Genomic DNA, 13,574 nt, shown 5'->3' on the forward strand with positions numbered 1-13,574 from the left:
TTTTGACTGGGCTGAGCGGGAACTATGCTTCCGCAGAGGAAGGGGAGCCAGCAGGCCAGAGGTGGATGAACGCAATGCCCTCGTTTGGGTGTAGGGACTGATCAGAGCCTGAAGGTACGGAGGTGCCGTTCCCCTCACAGCTCCATAGACAAGCACCATGGTCTTGTAACAGATGCGAGCTTCAACTGGAAGCCAGTGGAGTGAGCGGAGGATCGGGTCACCTCCTTGATGTTAGCGGAGAACGACAGGGTGTTGTCCAGGGTCACGCCAAGGCTCTTCGCACTCTGGGAGGAGGACACAACGGAGTTGTCAACCGTGATGGCGATGATCATGGAACGGGCAGTCCTTCCCCGGGAGGAAGAGCAGCTCCGTCTTGCCAAGGTTCAGCTTGAGGTGGTGATCCGTCATCCATGCTGATATTTCTTCCAGACATGCAGAGATGCGATTCGCAACCTGGTTATCAGAAGGGGGAAAGGAGAAGATTAGTTGTGTATCGTCAGCGTAGCAATGATAGGAGAGGCCATGTGAGGATATGACAGAGCCAAGTGACTTGGTGTATAGCGAGAATAGGAGAGGGCCTAGAACTGAGCCCTGGGGGACACCAGTGGTGAGAGCACGTGGTGCGGAGACAGCTTCTCGCCACACCACTTGGTAGGAGCGACCGGTCAGGTAGGACGCAATCCAAGAGTGAGCCGCGCCGGAGATGCCCAGCTCGGAGAGGGTGGAGAGGAGGATCTGATGGTTCACAGTATCAAAGGCAGCAGACAGGTCTAGAAGGACAAGAGCAGAGGAGAGAGAGTTAGATTTAGCAGTGCGGAGAGCCTCCGTGACACAGAGAAGAGCAGTCTCAGTTGAATGACCAGTCTTGAAACCTGACTGGTTTGGATCAAGAAGGTCATTCTGAGAGAGATAGCAAGAGAGATGGCTAAAGACGGCACGCTCAATAGTTTTGGAAAGAAAAGAAAGAAGGGATACTGGTCTGTAGTTGTTGACATCAGTGGGATCGAGTGTTGGTTTTTTGAGAAGGGGTGCAACTCTCGCTCTCTTGAAGCCTGCAGTCACAAGTCACAATATTTTATCTGGAGAGAGAGGGGAGAAAGAAGTCAAAGCATAGGGTAGGGCAGTGTGAGCAGGACCAGCAGTGTCATTTGACTTAACAAACGAGGATCGGATGTCGTCAACCTTCTTTTCAAAGTGGTTGACGAACTCATCCACAGAGAGGGAGGGGGGGGGGGGGGGGGGGGGGGATTCAGCAGGGAGGAGAATGTGGCAAAGAGCTTCCTAGGGTTAGAGGCAGATGCTTGGAATTTAGAGTGGTAGAAAGTGGCCTCAGCAGCAGAAACAGATGAAGAAAATGTAGAGAGGAGGGAGTGAAAAGATGCCAGGTCGGCAGGGAGTTTAGTTTTCTTCCATTTCCGCTCAGCTGCCCGGAGCTCTGTTCTGTGAGCTCGCAATGAGTCATCAAGCCACGGAGCTGGAGGGGAGGACTGAGACGGCCGGGAGGATAGGGGACACAGAGTGTCATAGGATGCAGAACGGGAGGAGAGGAGGGTTGAGGAGGCAGAATCAGGAGATTGGAGGGAGAAGGATTGAGCAGAGGGAAGAGATGATAGGATGGAAGAGGAGAGAGTAGCGGGAGAGAGAGAGAGCGAAGGTTGCGGCGGCGCATTACCATCTGTGTAGGGGCAGAGTGAGTAGTGTTGGAGGAGAGCGAGAGAGAAAAGGATACAAAGTAGTGGTCGGAGACATGGAGGGGAGTTGCAGTGAGATTAGTAGAAGAACAGCATCTAGTAAAGATGAGGTCAAGCGTATTGCCTGCCTTGTGAGTAGGGGGGGACGGTGAGAGGGTGAGGTCAAAAGAGGAGAGGAGTGGAAAGAAGGAGGCAGAGAGAAATGAGTCAAATGTAGACGTAGGGAGGTTGAAATCCCCCAGAACTGTGAGGGGTGAGCCATCCTCAGGAAAGGAACTTATCAAGGCGTCAAGCTCATTGATGAACTCTCCAAGGGAACATGGAGGGCGATAGATGACAAGGATATTAAGCTTAAATGGGCTAGTGACTGTGACAGCATGGAATTCAAATGAGGAGATAGACAGATGGGTTAGGGAAAAAATTGAGAATGTCCACTTGGGAGAGATGAGGATTCCTGTGCCACCACCACGCTGACCAGATGCTCTCGGGGTATGCGAGAACACATGGTCAGACGAGGAGAGAGCAGTAGGAGTAGCAGTGTTTTCAGTGGTAATCCATGTTTCCGTCAGCGCCAAGAAGTCGAGGGACTGGAGGGTAGCATAGGCTGGGAGGAACTCTGCCTTGTTGGCAGCAGAACGGCAGTTCCAGAGGCTGCCTGAGACCTGGAACTTCAGGTGGGTGGTGCGTGCAGGGACCACCAGGTTAGAGAGGCAGCAGCCACGCGGTGTGAGGCGTTTGTGTAGCGTGTGTGGAGAGGAGAGAACAGGGATAGGCAGAGGCATCGTTGACAGACTGCAGCAAATGGCTACAATAATGCAGAGGAGATCGGAATGAAATGAACTAAACATCTGGGAAAGGAGAGAGTGGGGCCTCCCTCACCAAAACTCCCAAATATAACTCTCCCAACTTCCACCTCAGAAACTATAATTGTTTCACTGAAACACCCGAATATAACTCTCCCAACTTCCACTTTAGAAATTATAATTGTTGTAAACTACAGCGGTTCAATGTCTCTAGGAATAGACTCTAACTTACTTTATTCAGCTAGCTAACTTGGTACAGTATTCTTCCATGAAAACCGCCCTGGGCACCGTATCCTATGACGCCATAGCTAACTAGCATGCTAGCATCCAATAACACACGGTTTAGCACCAATACTTGGTTACAACAAACTACCAATAGTGTGTTAACACACTAAACAGATAATTTGTGTCCGTGTCTAGTTCCTTTCATAACGCAGCAATTATTAAACGTTGGCTAGCTAGCACAAAGTCAGTCATGCTAGCTACACAAGTGGACTACACATCTCAAATGTTCAGAAAGGGAAGATTTATGTTGCAAAATTCTCATTGACTAAAATTATATTGTATTTAGCTGCTACAGTACTGCTAGCTGGTAGTGTTGGCTAGCTAGCAATGGCTGTGGTGTTGACTTTGTTTGAAAAACGGCGTCGCTGCGAACGAATGTAGCTGGCTAAAAGGATATTGTATTTAGTTGCTACAGTACTGCTAGCTGGTAGCGTTGGCTAGCTAGCATTGGCTGCGGTGTTGACTTTGTTTGAAAAACGGCGTCGCTGCGAACGAATGTAGCTGGCTAAAAGGATATTGTATTTAGTTGCTACAGTACTGCTAGCTGGTAGTGTTGGCTAGCTAGCAATGGCTGCGGTGTTGACTTTGTTTGAAAAACGGCGTCGCTGCGAACGAATGTAGCTGGCTAGCTAACCTCGATAGTTTCTCTATACTACACCTTTATCTTTGATACAAATACAACTATATAGCTAGCTAACATTACACTAATCAAATCGTTCCATTGTAATGTAATGTGTCATATTACCTGCGGAGCGAAGTACAGCATGACTACTCACTCCTTCAGGCGCCTGACTCCTTCTACACTACTGGTGTTAAATTAACAGTGTGTTTGTGAAATCATGATGATCTCTCTGTCAGGCTGTCAGGCTGTGGAGTCACAGAGGAAGGCTGTGCTTCTCTGGTCTCAGCTCTGAAGTCAAACCCCTCACACCTGAGAGAGCTGGATCTGAGTAACAATGACCTGAAGGATTCAGGAGTGAAGCTGCTCTCTGCTGGACTGGGGAATCCCCACTGTAAACTGGAGACTCTGAGGTCAGTATTCCTGTAGTTGGTCAACAAGTGATAACTGTTCACCAGATCCACATGTGTTTACCAGGCACACATAGTCCACACCGTATGTGTTTGGACAGTGAAGTTTACAGTTTTACATTTGGTGCTATGCTCCAGCAATTTGGATTTGAGATATAATGTTTCATATTAGGCAACAGTACAGAATGTCACCTTTTATTTGATGTTAATGGTGAGAGGTTAGCATGTTTTGTTGTAGCCTCTGTAACTTTCTCATTCATTATTATTCATGATTCATTCATGATTTTTCTTAATCATGTCATCATCAGGATTAATTTAGTAGTGTTTAGAAACATGTTATCTACTCACTTAGACAGAAAATTACTCAACACCAACGAATAGCAGTGTGGTTTTAAAATGATTATATTTTTCTCTCTACAAGCAATACTTTGATAATTTGTTATTTCTAATAATGATAAATCCATTTATGAATAGATATGGCAGGTTTCAGGACACTGATATATCTGAAAATGTTTAAATAATATACTGCCACATTTTTCACCACCAAAGAATAGCAGTGTGGTTTTAATATGATTTGACTCTTTGCAGGCTGTCAGGCTGTGGAGTCACAGAGGAAGGCTGTGCTTCTCTGGTCTCAGCTCTGAAGTCAAACTCCTCACACCTGAGAGTGCTGGACCTGAGTAACAATGACCTGAAGGATTCAGGAGTGAAGCTGCTCTCTGCTGTCCTGGGGAATCCCCACTGTAAACTGGAGACTCTGAGGTCAGTATTCCTGTATCACTCAATGAACACACACACACTGGACACACACTGGACACACACACACACACACACAGGACACCCACACTATACACACACACTGGACACACACACACTAGACACACACACAAACACACACACTGGACACACACTCATTGGACAACACACACACACACTGGACACACACACAAACACACACTGGACACACACACATACACACACACACTGGAGACACACACACAGGACACACAACCTGGACAAACACACATACACACACTGGACACACACACACACACACACACTGGACACACACTCATTGGACAACACACACACACACACACTGGACACACACACACTGGACACACACACACACACAATGATTAATTTAGTAGTGTTTAGAAACATGTTATCTACTGTTAATAATTATACATTCATTCATTTATATACAGTACCAGTCAAAAGTTTGGACACACATACTCATTCAAGGGTTTTTCTTTACTTTTACAAATTTTTACATTGTAGAATAATAGTGAAGACATCAAAACTATGAAATAACACATATGGAATCATGTAGTAACCAAAGAATTGTTAAACAAATTAAAATATGTTTTATATATGAGATTCTTCAAATAGTCACCATTTGCCTTGATGACAGCTTTGCACACTCTTGGCATTCTCTCAACCAGCTTCACCTGGAATGCTTTTCCAACAGTCTTGAAGGAGTTTCCACAAATGCTGAGCACTTGTTGGCTGCTTTTCTTTCACTCTGCGTTCCAACTCATCCCAAACCATCTCAATTGGGTTGAGGTCGGGTGATTGTGGAGGCCAGGTCATTTGATGCAGCACTCCATCACTCTCCTTCTTGGTCAAATAGCCCTACACAGCCAGTAGAGTAAACAGTTGAAGACGGAAGTTAACATACACTTTGGAGTCATTAAAACTTGTTTTTCAACCACTCCACAAATTTCTTGTTAACAAACTCTAGTGTTGGCAAGTCGGTTAGGACATCTACTTTGTGCATGACACAAGTACTTTTTCCAACAATTGTTTACAGACAGATTATTTCACTAAAATTCACTTCATCACAATTCCAGTGGGTCAGAAGTTTACATACACTAAGTAGACTGTGCCTTTAAACAGCTTGGAAAATTCCAGAAAATGATGTCATGGCTTTAGAAGCTTCTTATAGGCTAATTGACATCATTTGAGTCAATTGGAGGTGTACCTGTGGATGTATTTCAAGGCCTACCTTCAACCTCAGTGCCTCTTTGCTTGACATCATGGGAAAATCAAAAGAAATCAGCAAAGACCTCAGAAATAGAATTGTAGACCTCCACAAGTCTGGTTCATACTTGGGAGCAATTTCCAAACGCCTGAAGGTACCACGTTCATCTGTACAAACAATAGTACGCAAGTATTAACAGCATGGGACCACGCTGCCGTCATACTGCTCAGGAAGGAGATGTGTTCTGTCTCCTAGAGATTAACGTACTTTGGTGTGAAAAGTGCAAATCAATCCCAGAACAACAGCAAAGGACCTTGTGAAGATGCTGGAGGAAACAGGTACAAAAGTATCTATTTCCACAGTAAAACAAGTCCTATATTTACATTTTAGCAGACGCTCTTATCCAGAGCGACTTACAGTTAGTGAGTGCATACATTTTTCATACTGGTCCCCCGTGGGAATCGAACCCACAACCCTGGCGTTGCAAGCGCCATGCTCTACCAACTGAGGTACAGGAGGCCTATATAAACATGTATAAATGTATCTATATCCACAGTAAAACGAGTCCTATATCGACATAACCTGAAAGGCTGCTCAGTAAGGAAGAAGCCACTGCTCCAAAACAGCCATAAAAAAGCCAGACTACGGTTTGCAACTGCACATTGGGACAAAGATCGTACTTTTTTGAGAAATGTCCTCTGGTCTGATGAAACAAAAATATAACTGTTTGGCCATAATGACCATCGTTATGTTTGGAGGAAAAAGGGGGATGCTTGCAAGCCGAAGAACACCATCCCAACCATGAAGCACGGGGGTGGCAGCATCATGCTGTGGGGGTGCTTTGCTGCAGGAGGGCCTGGTGCACTTCACAAAATAGATGGCATCATGAGGAAGGAAAATATTATGTGGATATATTGAAGCAACATCTCAAGACATTAGTCAGGAAGTTGAAGCTTGGTCGCAAATGGGTCTTCCAAATGGAAAATGACCCCAAGCGTACTTCCAAAGTTGTGGCAAAATGGCTTAAGGACAACAAAGTCAAGGTATTGGAGTGGCCATCACAAAGCCCTGACCTCAATCCTATATAATATTTGTGGGCAGAACTGAAAAAGCGTGTGTGAGCAAGGAGGCCTACAAACCTGACTGAGTTTCACCAGCTCTGTCAGGAGGAATGGGCCAATATTCACCCAACTTATTGTGGGAAGTTTGTGGAAGGCTACCCAAAACGTTTGACCCAAGTTAAACAATTTAAAGGCAATGCTACCAAATACTAATTGAATGTATGTAAACTTCTGTCCCACTGGAAATGTGATGAAAGAAATAAAAGCTTAAATAAATAATTCTCTCTACTATTATTCTGACATTTCACATTCTTAAAATAAAGTGGTGATTCTAACTGACCTAAGACAGGGAATCTTTACTATGATTAAATGTCAGGAATGATGAAAAACGGAGTTTGAATGTATTTGGTTAAGGTGTATGTAAACTTCCGACTTCAACTCAATATACATATATGAATAGATATTCCAGGTTTCAGGACTCTGATGTATCTGAAAATGTTGAACAAACATATTTTCACCACCAAAGAGTAGCAGTGTGATTTTAATAGGATTTTATTCTTGCAGGCTGTCAGGCTGTCTAGTCACAGACGGAGGCTGTGCTTCTCTGGTCTCAGCTCTGAAGTCAAACCCCTCACATCTGAGAGAGCTGGACCTGAGCTACAATCACCCAGGAGACTCAGGAGTCAGACTGCTCTCTGCTGGACTGGAGGATCCACACTGTAAACTTGAGACTCTGAGGTCAGTATTCCTGTAGTTGGTCAACAAGTGATAACTGTTCACCAGATCCACATGTGTTTACCAGGCACACATAGTCCACATCATATGTGTTTGGACAGTGAAGCTTACAGTTTTACATTTGGTGCTATGCTCCAGCATTTTGGATTTGAGATATAATGTTTCATATTATGTGACAGTATATAATGTCACCTTGTATTTGAGGGTATTTTCATACATATCTGTGTTACTGTTTAGAAATGAAAACACTTGATGTGTCTAGTTCTCTCATTTGAAAAAGTCGTAATAATTTGGACATAGTCACTTATATTGTATTAAAGTAGTCATAAGTTTAGTATTTGGTCCCATATTCCTTACCCACAGTGATTACATAAAGCTTGTGATTCTACAAACTTGTTGAATACATTTGCAGTTTGACTTGGTTGTGTTTTGGATGATGTTTTCCCCAATAGAAACTGAATGGTGAATAATGTCCTGTCATTTTGGAGTCACTTCAGTTGTATTGTCAGTAAGAATAGAAGATGTTTCTGAACACTTCTACATTCATGTGGATGCTACCATGATCATGAAGAATCATGAAGAATCGTGAATGATGATGAATGAGAAAGTTACAGAGGAACAAGGATCATCCCCCTCTGTTATTGGTAATGGTGAGAGGTTAGCATGTTTTGTTGTAGCCTCTGTAACTTTCTCATTCATTATTATTCATGATTCATTCATGATTATTCTTAATCAAGGCATCATCAGGATTAATTAAGTAGTGTTTAGAAACATGTTATCTACTCACTTAGACAGAATATTACTCCAGTCATCATCCACCATTCAGTTACTATTGGGCAAAACATAACCCAAAACACAACCAAAACAAACTGCGAATGCAACCAACGAGTTTGGAACAAAATACTAAACTTTGAACTACTTTAATACACTAATTGGTCAGAATTGGTCAGAATACTTATGACTTCTTCAAATAGGGGGACTAGACGGGCAAAGTGCTTTTATTTTTCTAAATGGTGAAACAGATATGTATGAAAATACCCTCAAGTAAAAGGTGACATTATATACTGTCACCTCATATGAAACATTTGATCTCAAATCCAAAATGCTGGAGTATAGAGCCACATTTAAAATGTTAGCTTCACTGTCAAAATAGATATGGTGTGGAATGTATACTCAATACAATCTAAATCTGATACCTCACTGTCTGTCTTTTGACTGATACTGCTTTTTAAACTGCTCTGGTCAGTCTACTCAAATATCTGTACTTTTATATTTGTCTCTCTACAAGCAATACTTTGATAATTTGTAATTTCTAATAATGATACATTAATTTATGAATAGATATGGCAGGTTTCAGGACACTGATATATCTGAATATGTTGAAAAAATATACTGCCACTATTTTCACCACCAAAAATAGCAGTGTGGTTTTAATATGATTTTTCTCTTTCCAGGCTGTCAGGCTGTCGAATTACAGTGGGAGATTGTGCTTCTCTGGAATCAGCTATAAAGTCAAACCCCTCACACCTGAGAGAGCTGGACCTGAGTAACAATGACCTGAAGGATTCAGGAGTGAAGCTGCTCTCTGCTGGACTGGGGAATCCCCACTGTAAACTGGAGACTCTGAGGTCAGTATTCCTGTAGTTGGTCAACAAGTGATAACTGTTCACCAGATCCACATGTGTTTACCAGGCACACATAGTCAACACCATATGTGTTTGGACAGTGAAGCTTACAGTTTTACATTTGGCTCTATGCTCCAGCATTTTGGATTTGAGATAGAATGTTTCATATTAGGTGACAGTACACAATGTCACCTTTTTTTGAGGTTAATGGTGAGAGGTTAGCTGTTTTGTTGTAGCCTCTGTAACTTTCTCATTCATTATTATTCATGATTCATTCATGATTTTTCTTAATCATGGCATTATCAGGATTCATTCAGTAGTCTTATCTACCCACTTAGAAAGAAGATTAATCCAGTCATCATCCACCATTCAGTTACTATTGGACAAAACATAACCCAAAACACAACCAAAACAAACTGCAAATGCAACCAATGAGTTTGGGACCAAATACTCAACTTTTGACTACTTTAATACACAATAGGTGAATTGGTCAGTATACTTATGACTTCTTGAAATAGGGGGATGTAGTGTATCTTGTCGCTGCTGGTGCTCATTGCTGTCAAACAAAGAGTCCGCTTAGGCTGCACTTTGATTAGAAGTTTTATTCATATCACAAGATGTCAGCATAAGTTTACAGACCCGCAGTGTCTGGAGAAACAGCGTCCCAAAATAATCTGTCTGTTTCTAACACCCCCTGCCTCCAGCATATACTTATAAACAATGTAAAAATATGGGTTGCTCCCTCTGCTGTCCAATCACCTGTCTCCCCTGGGGCGTCACCCTACAAATGGCTACTTTTGAACTAAGATAAACATCCCCTCTTTGTTCCTCTAGAATAGTCATAATCTTAATATACTACAGGGACTAGACACGTAAAGTGCTTTTATTTTTCTAAAAGGTGAAAGAGACTTGTATAAAAATATCCTCAAATAAAAGGTAACATTATATACTGTCACCTCATATGAAACATTTGATCTCAAATCCAACATGCTGGAGTACAGAGCCACATTTAAAATGTTAGCTTCACTGTCAAAATAGATATGGTGTGGACTGTATACTCAATACAATCTAAATCTGATACCTCACTGTCTGTCTTTTGACTGATACTGCTTTTTAATCTGCTCTGGTCAGTCTACTCAAATATTTGTACTTTATATTTTTCTCTCTACAAGCAATACTTTGATAATTTGTCATTTCTAATAATGAAACATCCATTTATGAATAGATATGGCAGGTTTCAGGACACTGGTATAACTGAAAATGTTGAAAAAATATACTGCCACTATTTTCACCACCAAAGAATAGCACTGTGGTTTTAATATTATTTTACTATTGCAGGCTGTCAGGCTGTCTAGTCACAGAGGAAGGTTGTGCTTCTCTGGTCTCAGCTCTGAAGTCAAACCCCTCACACCTGAGAGAGCTGGACCTGAGTAACAATGACCTGAAGGATTCAGGAGTGAAGCTGCTCTCTGATGGTCTGGGGTATCCCCACTGTAAACTGGAGACTCTGAGGTCAGTATTCCTGTAGTTGGTCAACAAGTGATAACTGTTCACCAGATCCACGTGTGTTTACCAGGAACACATAGTCCACACCATATGTGTTTGGACAGTGAAGCTTACAGTTTTACAGTGGTGTGAAAAAGTGTTTGCCCCCTTTCTGATTTCTTATTTGTTTGCATGTTTGTCACACTTAAATGATTCAGATCATCAAACAAATTTAAATATTAGTCAAAGATAAAACAAGTAAACACAAAATGCAGTTTTGAAATGAAGGTTGATATTATTAAGGGAAAACAAAATCCAAACCCACATGGCCCTGTGTGAAAAAGTGATTGCCCCCTACAACCTAATAACTGGTTGGGCCACCCTTAGCAGCAACAACTGCAATCAAGCGTTTGCGATAACTTGCAATGAGTCTTTAACAGCGCTGTGGAGAAATTCTGGCCCACTCGTCTTTGCAGAATTGTTGTAATTCAGCCACCTTGGAGGGTTTTCGAGCATGAACTGCCTTTTTAAGGTCATGCCACAGCATCTCAATAGGATTCAGGTCAGGACTTTGACTAGGCCATTCCAAAGTCTTCATTTTGTTTTTCTTCAGCAATTCAGAGGTGAACTTGCTGGTGTGTTTTGGATCATTGTCCTGCTGCAGAATCCAAGTTTGCTTCAGCTTGAGGTCACAAACAGATGGCCGGACATTCTCCTTCAGGATTTTTTGGTAGACAGCAGAATTCATGGTTCCATTTATCACAGCAAGTCTTCCAGGTCCTGAAGCAGCAAAACAGGCCCAGACCATCACACTACCACCACCATATTTTACTGTTGGTATGATGTTCTTTTTCTGAAATGCGGTGTTGCTTTTACGCCAGATGTAATGGGACACACACCTTCCAAAAAGTTCAACTTTTGTCTCGTCAGTCCACAGAGTATTTTCCCAAAGGTCTTGGGGATCATCAAGATGTTTTCTGGCAAAAACGAGACGAGCCTTAATGGTTTTTTTGCTCAGCAGTGGTTTTCCTCTTGGAACTCTGCCATCAGGCCATTTTTGCCCAGTCTCTTTCTTATGGTGGAGTCATGAACACTGACTTTAACTGAGTAAGTGAGGCCTTCAGCTCTTTGGATGTTGTTGTGGGGTCTTTTGTGACCTCTTGGATGAGTCGTTGCTACGCTCTTGGGGTCATTTTGGTCGGCCGGTCACTCCTGGGAAGGTTCACCACTGTTCCATGTTTTCGCCATTTGTGGATAATGGCTCTCACTGTGGTTCGCTGGAGTCCCAAAGCTTTAGAAATGGCTTTATAACCTTTTCCAGACTGATGGATCTCAATTACTTTCTTTCTCATTTGTTCCTGAATTTCTTTGGATCTCGGCATGATGTCTAGCTTTTGAGGATCTTTTGGTCTACTTAACTTTGTCAGGCAGGTCCTATTTAAGTGATTCCTTGATTGAGAACAGGTATGGCAGTAATCAGGCCTGGGTGTGGCTAGAGGAATTGAACTCAGGTGTGATAAACCACAGTTGAGTTGTGTTATAACAGTGGGGGCAAACACTTTTTCACACAGGGCCATGTAGGTTTGGATTTTGTTTTCCCTTAATAATAACAACCTTCATTTCAAAACTGCATTTTGTGTTTACTTGTGTTATCTTTGACTAATATTTAAATGTGTTTGATGATCTGAAACATTTAAGTGTGACAAACATGCAAACAAATAACAAATCAGGAAGGGGGCAAACACTTTTTCACACCACTGTATTTGTACTTTTATATTTGTTTATAATAGGGGGACTAGATACGTAAACTGCTTTTATTTTTCTAATGGTGAAAGATATATGTATGAAAATACCCTCAAATAAAAGGTGACATTATATACTGTCACCTCATTTGAAACATTTGATCTCAAATCGAAAATGCTGGAGTACAGAGCCACATTTAAAATGTTAGCTTCACTGTCAAAATAGATATAGTGTGGACTGGATACTCAATACAATCTAAATCTGATACCTCACTGTCTGTCTTTTGATTGATACTGCTTTTTAAACAGCTCTGGTCAGTCTACTCAAATATTTGTACTATACATTTTTCTCTCTACAAGCAATACTTTGATAATTTGTCAATTCTAATAATGATACATCCATTTATGAATAGATATGGCAGGTTTCAGGACACTGATATATCTGAATATGTTGAAAAAATATACTGCCACTATTTTCACCACCAAAGAATAGCAGTGTGGTTTTAATATGATTTGACTCTTTGCAGGCTGTCAGGCTGTCTAGTCACAGAGGAAGGATGTGCTTCTCTGGTCTCAGCTCTGAAGTCAAACCCCTCACACCTGAGAGAGCTGGATCTGAGTAACAATGACCTGAAGGATTCAGGAGTGAAGCTGCTCTCTGCTGGACTGGGGAATCCCCACTGTAAACTGGAGACTCTGAGGTCAGTATTCCTGTAGATGGTCAACAAGTGATAACTGTTCACCAGATCCACATGTGTTTACCAGGCACACATAGTCCACACCATATGTGTTTGGACAGTGAAGCTTACAGTTTTAAATTTGGTGCTATGCTCCAGCATTTTGGATTTGAGATATAATGTTTCATATTAGGCAACAGAACAGAATATCACCTTTTATTTGAGGTTAATGGTGAGAGGTTAGCATGTTTTGTTGTAGCCTCTGTAACTTTCTCATTCATTATTATTCATGATTCATTCATTATTTTTATTTATCATGGCATCATTAGGATTAATTTAGTAGTGTTTAGAAACATGTTATCTACTCACTTAGACAGAAAATTACTCCAGTCATCATCCACCATTCAGTTACTATTGGGCAAAACATAACCCAAAACACAACCAAAACAAACTGCAA

At 41.9% G+C, this 13,574-nt stretch overlaps 1 protein-coding gene across 1 annotated transcript; it reads left to right on the plus strand.

Moving 5' to 3' along the window:
• Positions 1-4,396: 4,396 nt before the first annotated feature.
• LOC311115545 (ribonuclease inhibitor-like) lies at positions 4,397-9,232 on the plus strand (the record flags this gene model as incomplete). Its single annotated transcript, XM_084190698.1, has 2 exons — positions 4,397-4,570; positions 9,043-9,232. Coding segments are annotated over 2 exons (364 nt in total), but the record flags the coding sequence as incomplete, so codon positions are not given.
• Between the last annotated feature and the right edge of the window lie 4,342 nt (positions 9,233-13,574).

The sequence above is a fragment of the Coregonus lavaretus genome, assembly GCF_964263955.1.
Source record: "Coregonus lavaretus genome assembly, contig: HAP1_SCAFFOLD_5947, whole genome shotgun sequence".
Classification (NCBI taxonomy): domain Eukaryota; kingdom Metazoa; phylum Chordata; class Actinopteri; order Salmoniformes; family Salmonidae; genus Coregonus; species Coregonus lavaretus.